The sequence below is a fragment of the Rhineura floridana genome, chromosome 8 (genome assembly GCF_030035675.1).
Source record: "Rhineura floridana isolate rRhiFlo1 chromosome 8, rRhiFlo1.hap2, whole genome shotgun sequence".
NCBI lineage: Eukaryota > Metazoa > Chordata > Lepidosauria > Squamata > Rhineuridae > Rhineura > Rhineura floridana.
In genome coordinates, this window is record NC_084487.1 from 68,294,758 (window position 1) to 68,316,566 (window position 21,809).

General features: G+C 40.5%; 1 protein-coding gene across 1 annotated transcript in view; it reads left to right on the forward strand.

Moving 5' to 3' along the window:
- CSRP2 (cysteine and glycine rich protein 2) overlaps nucleotides 1-20,768 on the forward strand; it is a 30,680-nt gene extending 9,912 nt beyond the window's left edge. Inside the window, exons 2-6 of the mRNA XM_061639693.1 lie at nucleotides 8,746-8,864; nucleotides 11,442-11,610; nucleotides 17,383-17,512; nucleotides 18,097-18,190; nucleotides 18,973-20,768. Of these exons, the coding sequence (XP_061495677.1) occupies nucleotides 8,753-8,864; nucleotides 11,442-11,610; nucleotides 17,383-17,512; nucleotides 18,097-18,190; nucleotides 18,973-19,049 (582 nt within the window). The 5' untranslated portion in view covers nucleotides 8,746-8,752 and the 3' untranslated portion in view covers nucleotides 19,050-20,768. The remainder of the gene's footprint in view (nucleotides 1-8,745; nucleotides 8,865-11,441; nucleotides 11,611-17,382; nucleotides 17,513-18,096; nucleotides 18,191-18,972) is intronic.
- Nucleotides 20,769-21,809: the final 1,041 nt, after the last annotated feature.

Here is a 21,809-nt window from a genome sequence, read left to right on the forward strand (position 1 = left end):
GCAGAGTTTAGAATAAAAGAAGATGCCATTTATTAAAAGATAGGAAGATAAATTGATTACAACAGCCTTTAGGTTGGATTGGCAATATTTGAGTTATGTTTAAGTCAGTAGTAGAGATAGGAAGAACCTAATGCCAAATACATATTTAGGAGAGGGCTGCATATGTCAGAACAGCATGCATAGAACCAAATTGAGTTACAGAAGAAAGACAGGGTGCAAAAAAGGAAAAGAGAAGGTAAAAAGTTCAGGTATTTCCTATTCCAAGATGGGAGGGGTGGTGTAGGACTCCTTCATTTGAAGGGTGGCAGCAAATCAAGAGCTCATCTTCAGTGGGGTTTATAGGGCTGCCCCTTACAAGTTTGTAGGAGTCAGATACCCTGGCACTTTAAGAACAAAATGCCTCTTGTCTGTCATCTAGGGAAAAGGCAGTGATGGAGATCAACAGCCGATCAATCCATCATAGATATGCTTGAACCCTATATGGCCCAGAACCATTCTTATATAGATGTGCCTCTCCTTGAGCCGTAACTGAGAATATAAAAATAACTCATGGAGATTAGGGAGCTGAGTATGATGTGAGTAGAAGGTAGGGAGTATGGCAGAACTAACTAGGACTGACCGGCACCAGCTTAATACAGGATTGAATGCTGAGGCTTGGGAAAACTCTTCATAGTTTGGTCGCCTAAGGGTGATCTTTAAAGATTTGATCACTTTTAGGACAAAAACTGGAGATGGAAAATGGTATCTGTGACAGAGCTAGGTGTTCTTGCCATACAACAGGTGTGTGTAAAATGTAATTTTGGGTGGGGGCTCCAAATGCTAATAGGTGTTGATGGTTAAGTTGTTCTAATATGTTTACCAATGGATTTCTCAGTACTTTAGGCACAGAGCTTCCTTCATCAAGGCTGTGAGATTCGTGAGATATTTCTTGGGTGGCTTGATTTAGGTTAGAGACTCGATAAGGAAGAAGGTATTTGCAGTTTCCAAAGTTCTCATACCTGTATAACTGGCATGTGAATATTCCTAGTGAACATTCTGAAGGTGATGATTGTCCTGTAACCCTAAGTCTGGGCAAAATGGAGCTTGTTGTTCTGTGTGATGCAGCAAACCCAGTTGGCACAAGAGATTGCTAAGGGTATCCTGGTTAAAGGATTTCAGGTCCGGTAGAGATTCAGACGCATTAAAAGGTTTAAGAGTCTTTATTCCAAAAGACATTCAGTTACAAGAATCACTAGCTCCACTACAACCCCCACACTTGCTTTCGGTTTGCCCAGCACTTTTATCTCATTCCGTGCCCTTGCTCAGCAACATCTGCAGTTTGGCCTTGGCACGAACACATCGCTGGCTTAACCCCACAATTGCCTGTTTTACTGTCCTTGTGGAAATACATTGCTTCTGAGCATACAACAGCCCCCACCCCACAAGACAGTGGACAATTCACATCACATTGCATTTCAGTTCAGTTCAGTTCATTTCAATTTCATCAGTTTACACACACTCAGTTTCTTTATTCATATAAATCGAGGTTCCATACATGTCATGTATAACGTATCATCATCTGTTAACGTGTCTGATTGTGCATCTTGGCCCGTGACTTCGCTCACTGTAAAGCGCACTGGAGGCTTTCCTATATTAGCCCTTTTAGATCGCCTCACTGGTGGTTTGGGCTCCTCTTCCTCTGTAGTTACATCATGTGAACTAGTGCTATTTGTACTAGACAGATCATCCTCTTTGTCTTTAACCTGTTCATATACTTGTGAACCATTCAAAATAACACTTGTGTTTTGTTCCCACTCTTGTTCTGGAACCTTTACACTTCTACTCAGCACAACTTGTTTTAGTTCTGGAACCCATACTCTGAAATATGTATGCTCAAATCCAAGCACATGTCCTTTATGTGCTCTCGGGGCTAACTTTCCATGTCGTTTCCCTTTATCTATGTGCACCCAGCACTTTGCCCCAAATTGTTTAATGTGAGCCACCCTTGGCTTCTTCCCTGTTAGCTTCTCATATGGAGATACACCAAGGGCTCTATGTATCAATCTGTTCTGGATGTAAGCAGCATATATGATGCATTCTCCCCAGAATGCGTTTGTCAGTTCAGAATCCCCCCAGCATTGCTCTCGTGGCCTCCTGAAGGGACCTGTTTTTCCTCTCAGCTACCCCATTCTGAGACGGAGAAAATGGGGCAGTGAAGTTTTGCTCTATTCCTTTACTTTCTAGGTATTCTTTTAATGCTTGTCCAGTGAATTCACCCCCCTGATCTGAGCATATTCTCCTAATGGTGACACCATGTTGCACTTTCACTTTCTCAATGAACAAACACAGCTTCTCTGCCTCGTCTTTGCTCTTCAGCAAATAAACATTGCAATACCTTGTAAAGTCATCAGCAATCACCATAAAGTATTTCGCACCCCCTTTTGAACTTTGAAAAGGTCCTGACAAGTCTACATGTATTAATTGGTATGGTGCGTCAGTGCTACACTCAGCTTCTTTGTTCTTCGGTGCTACAGTGTCTTTAGCCCTATGACATGCTTCGCAATCCACAAATTGCCCACACTCCTGTATTTTCAAATCTTCACTATGTGCTGGAGTTTTCATAATGGTTTCATAATTAGCATGCCCTAGATTCCTGTGCCATGTGTGCACGCAACTCTCATGTGTTTGCCTGTTTGCTTTTAGTGTTGCACACCTTGCATGTTTGATTTGAATCACATATTGAGCGTCTTTAAGGCACCCCTCCATACAGACCTCATTGTTCTTATTCACTTTACATTTCCCTTTGTCAAATAACACAGAATAACCCATTTCATTCAGTTTCTTGACAGATAGTATATTACAATCCAATTGCGGAACAAACAATACATCTGTAATTATTGTTTTCAGCAAACCTAATTTCAATGTTCCTCTAGCCAACACGTCTCTTCTTGAGCCATCCGCCAACACCACAGTCTCTGACATGGATCTTGATGTATGATACAGTTCTGGATCATTTATCAAACAATGAGAAGCTCCCGAATCACAAATCCACTCACACGGTTCTGATTTATGAGCTTTCACTCACCAGTTTAACGCTAGATTGCTGCCAGCCTCGTCTGCCACGCTTGGCTGCACAGTCTCGCTGTAAGTGCGTTGTAGCTCCACAGGAATAACATGCTTTCTGCCCATTCACTGTGTCTTTGAAGTTCTGCTTCTTGCTTGCTCCGTCTTGGCTAATTCTTCTCTTCTCTGCCATTCCTGAAGAAGTTTAGACGTAATATATTCCTCATTAAGACCGGCTTCAGGCATCACTTCGATCGACGTCACAAGGGAATTCCAGGATTTATCAAGAGACGACAAGATTATAAACACCCTTTGAAGCCTAGAATGTGCCACGTTTCTCTCCTCTAATTCCGCGAACAGCCGTCTGAATTCCATCAGATGCTCTGACATGGAACAGCCGTCTTCCAGTCTCATCTGATATAATTTCCGAGCCAGAAATATCTTAGATCCCACTGTCTGTGTCACATGGATCCCATTTAACACTGTCCACATCCTTTTAGCAGTGGGCTCGTTCTGCACATATAGCAATTGAAAGTCTGATAATGACAGTATAATAAACGCTCTTGCCTTATCATCTTTGTGTAGCCATTCATTCTGCGGAGCCGCCGGTGGGGCTGCATCTATCACCTCCCAGAGGTCCTCTTTAGTCAAGAATGCTTTCATCCGTAGTTTCCAGCTACTGTAATTCTTCTCTGTAAGCTGCTCCAGAGGTAACCCTGCTGACATTGCCACAGCCATACTCATCAGCACGCTTCTGTTCACCTCTCCAACACTCGGCCACAGTCCTTACACGTCTTCTCAAACCTGCAACCTCTGCGTTACGCTGGGTAGCCTGGGCCCATAACCTCTGTTGTTCTGTGTGATGCAGCGAACCCAGTTGGCACAAGAGATTGCTAAGAGTATCCCGGTTAAAGGATTTCAGGTCTGGTAGAGATTCAGATGTGTTAAAAGGTTTAAGAGTCTTTATTCCAAAAGACATTCAGTTACAAGAATCACTAGCTCCACTACAACCCCCACACTTGCTTTCGGTTTGCCCAGCGCTTTTATCTCATTCCATGCCCTTGCTCAGCAACATCTGCAGTTTGGCCTTGGCACGAACACATCGCTGGCTTAACCCCACAATTGCCTGTTTTACTGTCCTTGTGGAAATACATTGCTTCTGAGCATACAATACTTTAGGCACAGAGCTTCCTTCATCAAGGCTGTGAGATTCGTGAGATATTTCTTGGGTGGCTTGATTTAGGTTAGAGACTCGATAAGGAAGAAGGTATTTGCAGTTTCCAAAGTTCTCATACCTGTTTAACTGGCATGTGAATATTCCTAGTGAACATTCTGAAGGTGATGATTGTCCTGTAACCCTAAGTCTGGGCAAAATGGAGCTTTAGGAGTCAAGTCTGATTTAATAATAAAAGAGAAGCCCCTCACTAGGAGGAGAATTTTTAACTTTCATTTTGTGCCGTTTTTCCTGAAAACTGTTTTTGTAACCTGAAGATTAAATATCTGAATCTTAAATGATAGTCTGACTTTATGCAGATGTCAAATTCTAACATAGGTTTAGAGGTGGCCGCTGAAAGATCTTCCAAACTTGCTGTGGTGACTACATCTAGATTACCCCCAAAAAACAAAATCAAACAGCATAGCATTGAATCCTGCTTGACAGAAGCATCTAAGCATTGGCTTGTTAGGGAAGGATTTAGAGAATGGTAGCTTAGAACTCCCATGTTTATAGAGCACAATTGACTGCATATCTTGCAAAGGTTTAGTGCAGTGTTAAAAATATTATGGACTTGCCACAACCAGCCAAGAGCATGTTAGAGAAACAAATTGATAACTAAGGGCAGTGTCCAATGCCCTTGTTTTGTAAGTGCAAGGAATTATGCTTGTGTTAGGAATGTTTTATTTCCAGGCCCCAAAAGTTGTTCAGAGATGCTAAATTGAAGCCAGAGCTAGCACCGCAATGTTGATGGAACGTAGAGAGGGTGGGGAACATAACACTCTAAGTTTCGATTCTTCTCTCTCATGAGAGATAACACCCAGAGGCGCCTCTCAAAGGCTGTAACATCTTGGAAAGGAGATAAAATGTATCCCATTCTGGATTGTTGATATTTCCCTTATCTTGCCTCTCTTTACCCATCCTGTGCATTGTTGCAACTCAGCACAAAAGAGAGAAGTATTCTCAAAACACTTTGTGTGAATGTATCCATAGTTTTACGTCATACTGCTGAGTAAGACAACTTTCACAAGCACACTAAGCCCCATATTTATCTTCCCAGGTGTCAATCTAACTCTGTTCCTCGCTTTTCCTCAGTTCTTGTCAATCTAAGAAAACTTAATGTGAGATAAGTGTATGAATTCTTTATCAAACTCTCGCCTTTTTAGAATTATATGAAACGTAACAAGAATAAACATGAGCTTGCTTATCTCTGTAAAACTGTATTCCCATCTTATGATTTCAATAATATTGTATCTTGTTTTGCTTTATGAAACCCTATATAAGAGATGCTTCAACTAATAAACGAGGCTCTCTCTGCCCTGTCAGACTGCTGTCTGCATGGTTTAGAGATCCCTCTTGATCAAGCAGTAAATGTGTGTGTGTTTGCTTTACTTTTGGTATCTGGCTGGGCCACTGAAACAGGTAAATAAAGTGTCCAGCATGTGCTCCTACCCAGACTGACGGGTGCGCTGGCTCGCCCCTTGGGCAGGGAGGGGGAGCGCTTGCGTTTGAACCCAACAGTGTCACAGAACTTTCCCTCTCTCCTCCCCTGTGCACGCCCCACACCCTACCCAAATCTCTGGAGGGTTGGGGAACCCCTAGAACATATTTAAGGGGCATACAGGGGAAGAAAGAAGGTAAGTTGCTTTGTACAAGCATAAACTAATGGGACGAGAGAGGAGAGACTTAGCACTACTTGGATACAAGCCTAAGTCTAAATCAGAAGCTGAGACATTTACTATAGTAACCCATGCCAAAGCTGGGTGTATATTAAATGCATTCATCTCGAGTGGAAGTGTAAAAATCAAATCCAGACTAAGTAAGAGATTAGTGTTAATGACTGTTGATTAAGTACCCTTTAGTAAGAATTCTAGAAATATGAATATTTAACTCTTCCAATTCTATTGTCATTGTTTAAATAGACAGTTACCTATTCTCCCATACCAACATAAATATTTACAACAATGCAGTGAGAAGTATTTTGCATATGCATGAGTAGTTGCGTAGTTGTGAAAGACTGCATCAGTGCATTGATGATCCTACACTTGCTACATGTGCATACATGCAAATATTTGCCAATAGAACCTTGTTCTGATAGCTTGGCCTGTTTCGAAGTCTGTGGAATGAATGCTAAAAGGAAGGCCAGCTTACAATCCTGGAGAATGTTTTTATTTTGTGTTTGAAACTTTCTACCCCGCCCAGGCTCAGCACTTGCTAAGAATGCAGAACTGCTTAGGTGATAACGTACTTGTTTTAAGCTCCTGTGCACACTTGCCTTAAGTCATGGAACAGAGAAATGACCAGACCAGCAGGCAGTTGCCATTTGTTCGCCCTTTCTGGGCCAATGAAAGGAAGAGTGAAGATCTAGGTCTGTCCAGGACTGTGCAATGTTTAGGACTAGGCCTGAGGAAAGAACTGGGCATGTTTAGCCTGGAGAAGAGAAGACTGAGGGGAGATATGATAGGATTCTTTGAGTACTTGAAAGATTGTCACACAGAGGAGGGCCAGGATCTCTTCTCAGTCATCCCAGAGTGTAGGACACAGAATAATGGGCTCAAGCTGCAGGAAGCCAGATTTCGACTGAACTATTAGAGCAGTACAACAATGGAACCAATTACCTAGGGAGGTGATGGACTCTCCAACACTGGAGGCCTTCAAGAGACAGCTAGACAGTCACTTGTCAGGTATGCTTTAACTTGGATTCCTGCACTGAGCAGGGGGTTGGACTTGATGGCCTTATAGGCCCCTTCCAACTCTAGTGTTCTATGAAATTCTGTGAAATTCTATGAAAATTCTATGAAATATCTTGCTAGCAAGTTACAGGAATGTTGTATAGGGATATTGTATGTTGAGTAAGAACACGGTTTTCAGTAATATGTCTGAGGTCTGTGAAATGGAAGGAAATTTTCTCTCTCTTGTGTGTGTGTGTTGCTTAGGATGTTGTCAAAGCGAATTAAGGAACAGCAACAGAACCCTAGTTAAAATCAAGTTCCTAATTGGTCTACTCTTTAGATATGCTATAAAATGGAAACTCTTATATTGAAAAGGTTTTGGGAAAGGCATGCACAGTCGTATTTGCTATGATTGATGTCAGCTGCTGCATAGTACAGCCAAACCCTTGGATAAATGTAATGGAATCCTAACTTTTTAGATTACAGTGGTGCCAAGAATTACAAAGTAATAGTAGCATATGTCATAAGTAACTTTTTCAAACTCAACTTGAGCATTAGATAATGCCAAAACCTTGAAAAGCAATATTAAATTCTTGAGACTCTTAAAGGGACATAAGTAGTTAAAATTAATGTTGCTACCTAAAATGGAACTGCTAAGTCTTGCATGTGTCATGCAGCAAAAGACATAATTGGTGGGTAGGGAATATATTAAAGTGTCCTAATCTGGACTAATCATTAATCTTTTCCCTCCACATTCCAAGAATGGTTGCCTCTGCACAATGGCCATTTTGCTGTGCAGCCACCCTTTGTAAGACTTACTGGGTCACTCTCTCCATAATTACTAAACTGAGCTTGGATTCATGTTATCTAAAGAAGCCCATAGAACAGTGGTGCTTTATCTAAAGATTCTTCCAACATTGTACACTTAAAGGAATTGGCTATTGTTGTTTCTTGTTTATGCTTATCCCAAATCATTAGGATTTGGGCCAGGGTCACACTGTGACCAAAAGCATTTTTCTCTCACACACATGGAATTGTGCATTTGAGCAACCTTGCTTGCAAGGCAACAACTCTAGTATTTCAGCTGCACAACATATATCCTTGGAGCATCAGAGATCAAAACCAGTCTGGATCCTTGGTCAGTAGAATTTGATAACATTATTTGCTTGTGTTTTAAAGTTTCCGAAATCTCTTAATGGTCCCAGCTTACATCCTGGAGGTGTGGAGAGTTTATTGATGCTGTACCCAAGACAATTGGAATAATAAGCCACTTGACATTGTCCCTTGTACTCCTTAAGTGGTACATTGTGCTGTATACCTTAACTTCCTCTACTGACTGGAAAATAACCGTGGAAGAGAAAGTAGGTTTTGGGGCAGTGAAAATCTTACAATTTCTGGTGCCAGTTGACTGTGTGCGTGAGGTCACTCCACTGGTTCTTTTTGAGCATGATGTAGCTGTCTGCAAGAATCGCTGAACTCCAGTAGATTTTCCCAACCCTGCTTTCATCACTTTGCTATAACCATTCTCTGGATGGCACTTACATGGAATATCTGTGGAATGTTGTTATGATTTTGTTGGGAATCAATGCATAATGACTTATTTGTTCCCTTAAACTTAATATGAAGACTTTGCTGTTTGAGAAATGTATTGAAGCTTACCTCAGCCTGCAGGTACTCTGGGCTCTAACTATGATGGAGTAAGAGGAAAAAATAAGAATTCTAGAAACAGTAACATTTTTTTTACAAATTTTTGAGAGGCTGTATTGTGAAAATACACAACCTTTACCTTGTTGCTAACTGCTAGCATCTCTTCTGCAGACTTGAAATGCCAAACTGGGGAGGTGGCAACAAGTGTGGGGCCTGTGGCAGAACAGTGTACCATGCAGAAGAGGTTCAGTGTGACGGGAGAAGTTTCCACAGATGCTGCTTTCTTTGTAGTAAGTAATCTCATAGCTCTTTTAAGAAAAACACAGTAATTTAGCAGTGCAAGTCATTAATAGCAGGGACATGATTTTTGCTCTTCAGCTCCAAAAGCAGACATCTTATGGTCTCAAAGAGCAAAAAGTTCACAATGACATGCAATATCTATGCCACTTTGGGCATTCTTAAATTCCGGTGACTCAAGAGGACTGGCTCTTCAGCAGAGGGGTGCACTAGACTTTTGTCAGGGGAGTGCTTTCAGACACACTGCATGACCACAGGAAGTTGACCTGCTTCAGTTTCCTATAACTGAGCATATTAACAATTAGAAGCTGCTCTGGCTTTTCCTTTGGAAGAGCTTCTGGGAGAAGTGCGCCAACTGTGTCCAATACTGAGAATATTACAGGGACTGCGGTTGGCATGATTCAGATGTATCATCATCTTTGCAAATTATAGATTTAGGTCCGTGATGGGGAACAGAAGGCCCTCCAGATGCAACGCTTTATCAGCCCCAGCAAGCACGGCCAATGGAGTTATAGTCCAACAACATCTGGAAAGCCACAGGTTCCCCACCCTGGTTTAGGTTTTCACCTTGGTACATATTGGTTACTTCAAATACAACATGCCAGCATTTCAGTTGACTCTTACCTGAATTTATATTCCAAAATTAAGCATGCTAACTAAGTTCAATCCACAAAAATATCAGTTTTCACACTGTAAACTGTTCCATCAGTTTACATTTTAAAGATCGTTTTGTGAGAGTTCATTAGTCGGCTTTCTTCCCCAGTCATACCAAATAAGTTAACTGAATGATCTGGTTGATTTTCTATTTCAGCATAGTGAAGCCAAAATTCTGTTGGGCTTTGGCACAGGAGGCTGTATGAGCAGAGTCTATGCTATTATGTTTCAGCCCAACAACTTATTGAAGAATTGTATTTTGTACTAAATTTTGAACTAAAAAGCATCTTTGGATAAACAAAGGATCATATCACATAATTGCTTTGTAATGGAACTGCCACAAAGAACAATACTGTTGTGATAATCAGTGCAAATTGTAGTTTACACAAATTTACGTTATGAAATAAGATATACAAGTGATTTGGGGGAGGGGGTTGCAAGCAGCAGCTGCAAGCAGGGAGGATGATAACAGCTGTCAAGTATAACGGTAGTAAAAAAGTCAATGAGCTGAATAACAAGGTTGGAAAGATAACAGAATAAGCTCAAAACTACTTGCAGTTTAGTTGAAGGATTTGTTCTTCCTATTTAGGCTCTGTCCTGGAAAATATGAAGGAATAAGTATCTGAGAATGCATAAGGAACTTGGTATGGAAGGAATTGGTTATCACAATTGGCTTCTACAAATCTGGGGCAGATCTTTGTCAGAAGGCATGATTGTGACACCTCTTTTTTTCTTAAACTAAACAGTGCCTTGTAAGACAATAATGAAACGTTGTGCATTATACAGCCAGACTTCAGGAGTCAAAACCAGTGTGGCACTACTCTGTTCTAAACTGAAGCAAAAAATAAACAATTAAAATCTAGTTCTGTAAAACAGCTTAACTCACATTTGATGTGGAACAGTGATGGCCGGGCTAGACATTAATATGGAAATGCATCTCTGCTCACTAACCTTTGCAAATACCAGCTGGGAGGAGGTATTTTCATTGGGTGAGGGAATGGCTAGTGCTGGTGTTAATCCTCCTGTCTTGATTGCCACTCCCCTATGAGTGGAGATGCATTTATGCACTTGTTGCATCTAGTGTTGTATTGATCCAGACAGCTAAATATAAATACTCTTGCAGTCTTGTTGATGGATCTGATGTTTTACTTGCAGAGTAAGTTCTGAAATGCCTGTTTCTGGTAATGTGCTAAAAATACTGAATTTTGAAGTGGTGTGAACTAAAGCAAGTTGCCCTGAAATAGCATTGTGAATGTACACTTGTGCATGGTGGAGAGCACCATGAGCACCTTTGTGGTAAGTGCTCATATACAATTGCCCTTATTTTCTCATTAATAGAGGGATTCTGGCCTCATTCTCAGGAAACGAAACAAGCAACCTAAAACTGTAAAAGCAGAAATAGGGAATAGGTTAATGATGGTATTCCAGGACATGGATTAAAGTTTAGTAAATGTTCCAGTAAGTTTCTCAAAGTACTAGTAGCTGAACATCAAAAAAAATAGTACATCATGGCATCTAGTTAGGTATACTTCACTTTGTAAAGCAAAAGTGGGAACTGTTGCATAATTAAACATGTTGGCACTAATACAGATGCTTATTTTGTGTTATTTTTATAAGGCAAGAGGAAAAATTGCTGACCTCAGTTCCTGGCTTCTTGGCAGCCTTGTTAATTAAACTGCATTAAGCTTCTAATTTGTAAATGTCACGGTTGTGAAAGGGAAGGAGGGACAAGTTCCTACATGGAACAAAATATAATTCAGTAATTCAAAAACAGAACCCTCTTTGCATTTTCCAGTAGTCTAACCTTTACTGAGAACTATAAGAGGCATCAAAAACAAGAACTTCTGGCACTTGATGGTCCTTTCTGTTGATAAATAGGCATCAGTTTCTTAAGAAGGCAAACTCTTTTTCTTCAGTGGTCTGCCGGAAAAACTTAGACAGCACAACAGTAGCCATCCATGATGAAGAGGTGTACTGTAAGTCTTGTTATGGAAAGAAGTATGGTCCAAAAGGCTATGGCTATGGCCAAGGAGCAGGCACCCTGAATATGGACAGAGGAGAGAGGCTGGGCATCAAGCATGACAAGTAAGTACAACTTTTATTTAGTTCTAGCTAGCTGTAACTTGAACTGCAGCAGGTAGGGTGAACTTGCAGAAAATAGCCTGCAACCATCTTGAGCTTTGTGCTTCTGTCAGATTCATATTATATACTGTTATCCGTAACCAAAATGGTGGAATGGTAAAGGTCACTCTGCTTTTGCATGTAAGCCTTAGAAATTGGTCAGGGCACCAACGTCTCTGGAAATGAGTCAACCTTACTTTTACTTTCTGCATATAAAGGTGATTACATTTGCTCAGAAAGTTGTGAAATCTACTGACTAAATAGTTTATGATGGAAGTGACACAGGTAGACTCGGTTGGTGAGTAGCAGCCTACCTCTTAATCATGTTGTTTAGAATCTCATCTTAAACATAAAGCATACTTGGACAAAACCAATTGTCCAATTCTAATTCAGATTCTAATTCAAATGAGATACCAAATTATTGCTTGGCACTTTGAGAACAGTGCTTGCATGCACTTCCCCCTCGCTTCACGTACTCAACTCCATTTATTTTTCTTTAGAATACAAACCAGCACACAAGTGCAACAGCTGCCATGGCTTCAGTGAACGGACACGGCATGGCATTCCACTTCAACATGTGGGATGCTGAACAGCCCCTTCTGTTCAAATTAAGGCTTCAAAGCCTTGTTCTTATGTCTCAGATGAGGTTCTAGTCCTCAAGCTATAAAGAACCTATACTATTTTATGAATTTGTTTATATATGGGGTTTTTTGTATGTGTTCGTATTTTTAAATCTGTGTGGTTTCATGTATGCTTTGCATTTTTAAAACTATGTAATCAGCCTCGGGATCTGCATTCCTGGTGAGAGGTGGATACCAAAAATAAATTTATTATTATGTACTATTGAAAGCTATGATGCAGTTCATCATCACCTCATTGATTGCAGTAGAATTTCAAGCCACTCTAAACAGATGGGAATCCTTGGCTGCTAAGGGCACCTTCCCTAAATGGTAGGGGTTTTGTTTTAAACAAGACATGAGGCAGAAAAACTCAGATCTGTAAAAGGGCTTCATTTTAAAGAATGCAGAGAATGCTGCGGCAGTATTGATCATACCAAGGCAGAACTTCCAACTACAATTGAGGCTGCACTGATAAGGGTTTTTGATAATACTTGGTCTTTCGATAATACTTGGTCTTTCAAATTCTATTGAACTTTAGAGCAAAAATCCTAATATGAGGTGGCATCCACCCGAGAGTTCTCAAAGAACTCAAATGTGAAATTGCTGATCTGCTAACTAAAATATGTAACTTGTCCCTTGGGTCCTCCTCCATGCCTGAGGACTGGAAAGTGGCAAATGTAACGCCAATCTTCAAAAAGGGATCCAGAGGGGATCCCTGAAATTACAGGCCAGTTAGCTTAACTTCTGTCCCTGGAAAACTGGTAGAAAGTATGATTAAAGCTAGATTAACTAAGCACATAGAAGAACAAGCCTTGCTGAAGCAGAGCCAGCATGGCTTCTGCAAGGGAAAGTCCTGTCTCAGTAACCTATTAGAATTCTTTGAGAGTGTCAACAAGCATATAGATAGAGGTGATCCAGTGGACATAGTGTACTTAGACTTTCAAAAAGCGTTTGACAAGGTACCTCACCAAAGGCTTCTGAGGAAGCTTAGCAGTCATGGAATAAGAGGAGAGGTCCTCTTGTGGATAAGGAATTGGTTAAGAAGCAGAAAGCAGAGAGTAGGAATAAACGGACAGTTCTCCCAATGGAGGGCTGTAGAAAGTGGAGTCCCTCAAGGACCTGTACTTTTCAACTTGTTCATTAATGACCTAGAATTAGGAGTGAGCAGTGAAGTGGCCAAGTTTGCTGACGACACTAAATTGTTCAGGGTTGTTAAAACAAAAAGGGATTGCGAAGAGCTCCAAAAAGACCTCTCCAAACTGAGTGGGCAGAAAAATGGCAAATGCAATTCAATATAAACAAGTGTAAAATTATGCATATTGGAGCAAACAATCTTAATTTCACATATACGCTCATGGGGTCTGAACTGGCGGTGACCGACCAGGAGAGAGACCTCGGGGTTGTAGTGGACAGCACGATGAAAATGTCAACCCAGTGTGCGGCAGCTGTGAAAAAGGCAAATTCCATGCTAGAAATAATTAGGAAAGGTATTGAAAATAAAACAGCCGATATCATAATGCCGTTGTATAAATCTATGGTGCGGCCGCATTTGGAATACTGTGTACAGTTCTGGTCGCCTCATCTCAAAAAGGATATTCTAGAGTTGGAAAAGGTTCAGAAGAGGGCAACCAGAATGATCAAGGGGATGGAGCGACACCCTTACGAGGAAAGGTTGCAGCATTTGGGGCTTTTTAGTTTAGAGAAAAGGCGGGTCAGAGGAGACATGATAGAAGTGTATAAAATTATGCATGGCATTGAGAAAGTGGATAGAGAAAAGTTCTTCTCCCTCTCTCATAATACTAGAACTCGTGGACATTCAAAGAAGCTGAATGTTGGAAGATTCAGGACAGACAAAAGGAAGTACTTCTTTACTCAGCGCATAGTTAAACTATGGAATTTGCTCCCACAAGATGCCGTAATGGCCACCAGCTTGGATGGCTTTAAAAGAAGATTAGACAAATTCATGGAGGACAGGGCTATCAATGGCTACTAGCCATGATGGCTGTGCTCTGCCACCCTAGTCAGAGGCAGCATGCTTCTGAAAACCAGTTGCCGGAAGCCTCAGGAGGGGAGAGTGTTCTTGCACTCGGGTCCTGCTTGTGGGCTTCCCCCAGGCACCTGGTTGGCCACTGTGAGAACAGGATGCTGGACTAGATGGGCCACTGGCCTGATCCAGCAGGCTCTTCTTATGTTCTTATGTTCTTATTGAAACCGAGGGGTAGTTTGAGAACATGATTGCTTCCAATCCTCTTTTAGAACATAAGTGCAAATTAAAGTAAAATCATTACAGTAGCATTGTGAAAGTTCAATGGGCCAGCATATAGCAGCATGACTGGGCTAGTATGCATTTGGGTGAGTTATCTCTGCCAACAGCCACTGCAGGACTGAGGGTAAAGATCTTAATTTTGGCAGAAGGCCGTAGCTTGTGAACTTGTCTGCTACTAGGCAAAGGAAAACACTTTAGTGCTGCCAACATCTTCTAATAATGAATGTGATAACTTAGGTTGGTAGGTAGGTTAGAGACATGGGTCTGCCACAATTTCTATGTGTAGGATGACACTTTAACTCTACTGGCCCAGCAGCTGTTAGCCAAAGCCAAGTCTTAATAACAATAATATTTATCACCCACCCTTCACCCAAAGGTCACAGTGTGGATCACAACAGTTTTAAAATACATAATTAAAACCAGGTAAAACAACCTTAAATTGTACCACAAAATAGGGTGGGTCCTAAAAATGTACATCTCAGGTGTCAAAGGCCAGCGTGAAGAGCGCATCTTCAGTATTTGCCGAAAGCTGTATAGTGAAGGTGCCAGGTGCATCTGTGTAGGAAGGGAGCTCCACAACTTAGGGGCTGCCATGGAGAATGCCGTCTCCTGGGCTGCCATTCCCTGAGCTTCTGAGGGTGGCAGAACTACCAAAAGGGCTCCTCAACATCCAAGAGAGACTGAAGGTGGTCTTTCAGATATTTGGGACCCAAGTTGTTCAGGGCTTTAAACACTAGCATGAGTGTCTTAAACTAAAACCCCAAATGAACTAGCAACTAATGCAGCTGTCTTAGAACAGGAGTTAGGAGTTCTCAATAGAACGTCAGCCAGTAGTCTGGCCACTGCATTTTGGACCAGTTGATATTTCCAAGTCATCTTCAAGGGCAGCTCCATGGAGAATGTATTGTAATAATCCAAACTGGAAGTTACCACAGCATAGAGTACGGTAGCCAAGTCATGTCTGTCAAACCGGGCCAAAGCTGGCAAACCAGCTTGAACTGGAAAAAGGGACTCCTAGCCACTGAGGCCACCTAAGCCCTCAGTGACTATGTTGGATGCAGGAGTATCTCCAAGCTGAGGATCTGCTCCTTCCAGGGGAGTGAAACCCAGTGTAGAACATGCTATCTCCCCACCTCCCAGGCATGAGAAATCTGGACACATAACACCTGTCTTCTCAGGATTCCTCCCATAGTACAGGGTAGGGGTGGCAAGATCTGTCAGTTTCAGTTCTCTCAGTTTCTCATTTTTCCAAACTTAAATTAAGTTTTCCACATATCTGCAGCAATTTATGATTTTTTTTTAAAAAAAACCTTATGAAAATTCTCCAGCATTTTAGTGCAAATTTCTCTTAATAAACACATTTTTGTAGGCAGTTTCGATGAATACAAATTTTTGCAAGCCATTTCTCCTAATATAATGTATTTTTATGTTTTAACTCATATTCATTTTTACACACTTTTGCCTTATATGCATTTTTGAAAACATTGGTGAACTGCATTGCAAAAGTTGAACAAGTGTGCATTTTGAAGGATGGCTGTGTTTCAGAAAGAGTGAAATTGATCTATTCAGCTTGAAATGCAAACTGAATTGAAATTCTTGCCCATCCCTAGTGCAGGGGCCATCCATGTGCCTGTTGGCAAATGTGTGTGTATAGAGTTTCTCTTCTGAGATGTGTTGGAGATTAATGGCAGGGAACATAAAACTAGAAGACAGTCAAACACAAAAAACTATTGAATGCAGCTTGCACCCCAGCTCTCACCTGGGATAAAAACTTACTGCTTCCCCCATCTCCCACTCAGAAAGGGCACAGTTCCATGCTGAACTATCACTCTAGGGGCATGAAACTACATTCCACTAATGCACACCAATCCAGACCACCTCCAGCCTCTCATGCTGGAAGTGGCCTAGAGAAAACACTACAGTCCCTCCAGAGGGGAAAAAATCCAATACCACACATAAAACCCTGCCCTATAAAGCTAATTAAAAGGGGGTGATCCCTTGCCCTCATCACTCCCTGGAGACATGTGCCAAAGAGGTGCCTCCCAGGATTTCTCCCAGTGGCAGCCGCACCCACTGTCCCTGCCAGGCTTGCCTTATATCCTCCCCTTCCCCAGCACGACTGCAAGGTCTGTTAGTTTGGGGAGTGCTATGGGCAGCTGCTTGTACTGGCATACAGTATGTTCATAGGATTGTGATGTAAGACAACTAAAGTCACTGATGTGCCATGAACATAACTGGTGAGCAACTTGATACTCTGGAATGTAAAGAAACAGTTATGGTGAACTTCCTAGCAAATTTTAAAATGGTGTTAGATACTTGGGAAGGAAAAACAACAACAATTGGAGCAGCAGTGGGTAATGTTAAAACATAGTAAGCCACCACTATATAGGACAAATTCCCTGAAATGAGGATGCAAGAATCCAAGCTAAGAAGCCAAACTACTGACCATACTAATCCCATCTAGATGTCTTTACACTGCAAGCAGGAGGGGGAATGGGTAAGCTTAATGGAGTTTCCCAGTTAGGCTCTGCAGTAGAGCGGGGCTAGAAAACCTGGATTTCTTTAGATCCACTTACAGAATATTTTTTGTGGATTTTTTAAAGTGAAGCGGGGGGTCAAGATCTTCAGCCAAAGTTCAGGCAGCTGAGTTCTCAGTCTAGTTACTAGTGCTTGTATCTGAGTGAGTGCTACGAACCTGCATTTCAATAAAAAATAGTGGGAACCAGATGTGTCTTAAATGTATGTACAGACTACAGAAGTCTTGTGCTGGAAAGACTGCCCGTAGGGGGAACGGGATGGGAAAGTTTTTGACAGAAATGGGATTCATATGAGGACACCTCCTTATTTTAGTGCACCTTCTCATCATCCTACAAGAAGTCCAAATACTTCAAAGTTTGCCCAAAAATTTGGAGGATCAGAGAAATGTTCCAGATGTGGCGATTCTGTGTATGCCGCTGAGAAAGTAATAGGAGCGGGCAAGGTAAGGTGGCATCTGGTTGCAAATACCTTGGCAAGCAGCATTGACATGGTTCAGATTTATTAATTTTAGATACAATATTGATTTGTAAGTGTAGAGTAGTTTGCTTTTACAAGAGGTAACCAGATAGATGTTTGAGAAGGAAGAGATGTAGGGTTGAAATGGTGGTCAGTTGAATCCAATTTCTTCAAATATTTGTAGTTGAGTACATTTTCTGTTTCTGTCAGAATCGCTTTTAAAATATTCTTTAATGTTTTTAACCCTTTTTTAAAAAAAATGTTTTTAAAGCTTTAAAAAAATGTTTTTAACGTTGTTTTGTTTTAATTTATTTTAAGGTCTTTTTATGATGTTTTAAAGTGTTTTTAGCGTTTCTGTTTGCCGCCCTGGGCTCCTGCTGGGAGGAAGGGCGGGATATAAATCGAATAATAAATAAATAAATTTTACTAAAAGACCAAACTCATTTGAATGAGTTAATTCTATGAAGACAATTGATTTTTCCATTATTATATTATCTGTTTTAAAACAAAGGCTTGGTTGTTTTTAATGGTACAGTATAGAAGTCTAAACTAACTCTGCTGTCTTTCTAGCCTTGGCACAAAAACTGTTTTCGCTGTGCCAAGTGTGGGAAAAGTCTTGAATCAACAACTCTGACAGAGAAGGAAGGTGAAATATATTGCAAAGGTAAGGTTAAGGCAAAGGATATAAAAATGACTTTGTCCAGAGTTGTCTTGTTTGATTTTAGGAAAGAATAAAGGCATCAATTGTGCTTTCTTCAAATGGATACTTTCTCAGTGACACTTAATTTTTAAATTTTTAATTTAATTTTAATAATATTTGTATACCGCTTAATATACAAAATCCTTAAGCGGTTTACATAAAATACCATAACGTCATAAAAAAGAATATACATACAACATTATACACAGAAATAGATCAGTAAAAACAGAGAATCCATCAATAAAACATTAAATATCAATAAATAAACCAGCAGTGTGATTAATCTTAGGAGCCTATGTAACTGCATAGCAATAATGTGCAAGGCTGATGGGAACTTCATGCAGAGAGAGCTTTACACAGCAGGGGCCAGTCAAATGACAGTTGTTTGATGTCGTAGTGAATGAGATATTCCCTGTGCCACTGTCACTTGAAAAGGTTGGCACATAGATGGTCTCCATGCTGGTGGCTTCACAGCACACGTGGAGATTAACTAATGAAGATGTCAGGTTCTCATTTAATAAAATATCTGAATTGTTGTGGATGGTGTGGTGACAATTGGTTACCAACCAAGGGATTTTTATAGCAGTTTCTTTCAAAAGTGACACCTGTATAGGTATACAGGAATATTTCCCCCTGGATTACGGTAAAATCTCACTTTTACAAAAATAAAAAATGTTCTGTTAATAAGTTTTATCACCTATCTTATTGTCAGAAATGAATTAATAGTTGACTCTTTATCATTGCAGGTTGTTATGCAAAGAACTTTGGCCCTAAAGGATTTGGCTACGGCCAGGGAGCTGGTGCTCTTGTTCATGCTCAGTGATTTGCTAATATCATTGCACTGAAATGGTTCTGTAATTACAGGATAAAACTTAAATGCTACTAATTACTGTGAAACTGATAGTGTCCTGTGCTATTGCTTTGTCTTAAAGTATTGCATATTTCCAAGCCTTAAAGCACACTTTTACATGCCCTGTTAATTGATTTCAATAAAACCTTGTATTTAGAAGATTAATGCATTGAAAGGTTTGCTGGAGAAAATTGTTATGCACCTACTGCTTACAGAACTATATATATTGCTTTCCTAGAGACATTTGAAGTGTGGCATTAGATGATTGCTGCCTAAACAAGCACTTCATGGTGACATGGGAAAATTGGAGTACAAGCATGTTAATCCACTATAGCCAAAGATGTTAAGGATTCACAATAGCCCTGTTCAGGCATTAACCTCCCTAATTATTCCAAGTGCTGAGAATAATAAGGGGTAGGGAGAAAGAAAATGGTGAATGCTCAGTGGCCATGAGGGAGGTAACTTCTAAAGCAGATTGCCTCCATACTCATAGAGCCTCTATGATTTAGAATCCTGATGTTGCAGGACTCTAAATTGCATGGGGAGACCCCACAAGTAGAGCAGATTCCAGTCTGGAGGATGGAATCATGCTAGAGGAAGTTGGGCCAACCAGCATGTTCTCACCCTGCCCCTCTTGTAGTTTTAATCACAGGGGATGAATACCTGAATAGGACTAATCTAAATGTCCTAACATATACTTTTAGTAGCAGTAGTGCTCTTTCTCTAGCCCATGCCAAAGTGGCCTGCTTTTATAGCATATATGCATGTAGTGTTGAATAAAATCACATGTTTTAGACTTCTGTTCTATTTCACTGCAGGACTAGGAAAAGAACCATGGTTTGGAACCCAAGATGTTTAACTTAGGAAACTTCCGTTCTGTGACCTTCCTTATCTTTCCCCCTTGCATTGTAGCTGCCACTGTGGAGTGTCATAAGGCTCTCTGGAGAGAGATTGGGTGGGGCACAAGGGGAGAAAACTCTATGAACTCTCTTGAGTTTACTATGGAATCCAAGCCTATGTTAAAGGCTACATTTATTAGAACATGAAAGCCTGAAGTTTTGTCCTTACTCTTTTGAAGATTGATGTTTTGAATAGCCTGTAGTGTTAGCGCACAGCCATTATGTTGCACTATAGGTAATTGGCTCGGGTTACAATGTTTTGGATTATATATGGGAACAAAAGTGTCATTCAGAAAGTGTTAGACATTTGAAAAGGGACCAGCACATCCAACCACTTACTTGCGTATCTCCAAGGTAAAGCAGTTCACCAAGGCAGTTATTTCAAGGGACTGAAGCAGGCAGGACAATTACAGAGAAACCAAAGTTTTTATTTGTTAAATAAATGTCTTACCCAAAGTGTGAAGTTTTTTTTGTTAGACAGCTAAAATGCTTTGTTTCGGTAACTTGTTCCCCTCGCTGTGCTTCCTTATTAAGTTTCACTATAGGGGCTTAAACTGCTAAACACATAAGACCTATGGGCTTGCTATTTTTTGCAGGATGAACTGGGTTAATATATATATCACTTCAAGCAAAGATGCTATTTTGCTTTTGTTAATCATTCAAGTTTGCTTGATATGCTTATGTACATCATGTGTGTTCTATAACTTTGCTTCAAAAATTTCAGAAGTATACATGTCAACAATAAATGGTTAGACTGTCAATGAAATGACTTCATGTCTCCTTTCAAAATCAACTGTGTGTGGTGTACAATGCTTAACAAGGATCCCCTACTCAGGGTACTAATTACAGTAATACCTCAGTTAATGAATCCTCCAAACACAAAACTCCTTTTAACAAAAGGTTTTTTAAAGGTGAAACTGACCAGCTTTGCTATCAGTTAACTGCTAAGCCTGTGTGTTTTGCTTTGCATTAAAGTGATCTCTTGCTTTTGAGGGCTGCTGAGGGAAGGATCCAATATGATTCAGGGGTGGAGGTGGGTGCCCAGTAGGCACTTTTAAAAGTCTCTGTTGAAACTGCTCCCACCATCTATGAGTGGGTGTAGGAACTTACCCCTATTTTTATGTTATTCCTATCTCCACTTCTTTAACACAAGCAATGTCTGAGTATTACTGTACTCTTCAATTTGGTGTTCTTTTACACCCATATAATTAAGAAACCTAGGCCAGGTGCACATAACCAGGTGCAGTGGGATCAAATACAGCCATTTTAAGAGCAATAAAAAGCTTATGTAAGTCACATGACTTGATCATAAGCAATTTTCAATTTTTACTTTTTTAAAACCACAAGTAGCCTGGAGGTTATAATAAAAAGGGGGAGAGAGCTGAAACTAACAAGAAGAAAGCCATCAATTATGGCTGTTGAATTGAAACGCTAAAGGCATAGGTGAAGATAGGAATTTCTACAGAGGAGGGAGCAAAAACAAATGGCTTTTAATCATCAAAAATGTGAGAATTGCTTTCACATTAATTTGAAGTGCTGAAAACACAGGAGATACTTGCTATTTTTCAAGCTAGTACAATGTTTGCGTGAATGATTCTGTACTAGAGAAATGACCCTGGCATGTGATAAGCGATTACTAAAGTTCAGAAACTTCTTGGTCCTTTGTGCAATTGTCCACAAGCTACTGGGATAACAGAGGTACAGATTGTATAAACTGGTACGTCTGCAAGTTCACATCAACCTGCATTATTAAACAGCACTTTTGTCAGACAGCTGTTTTCATGCCCTCTTATGAAGGTGACAGCTTCAGCAAGGGCAGAAAGCTTTTAAATGT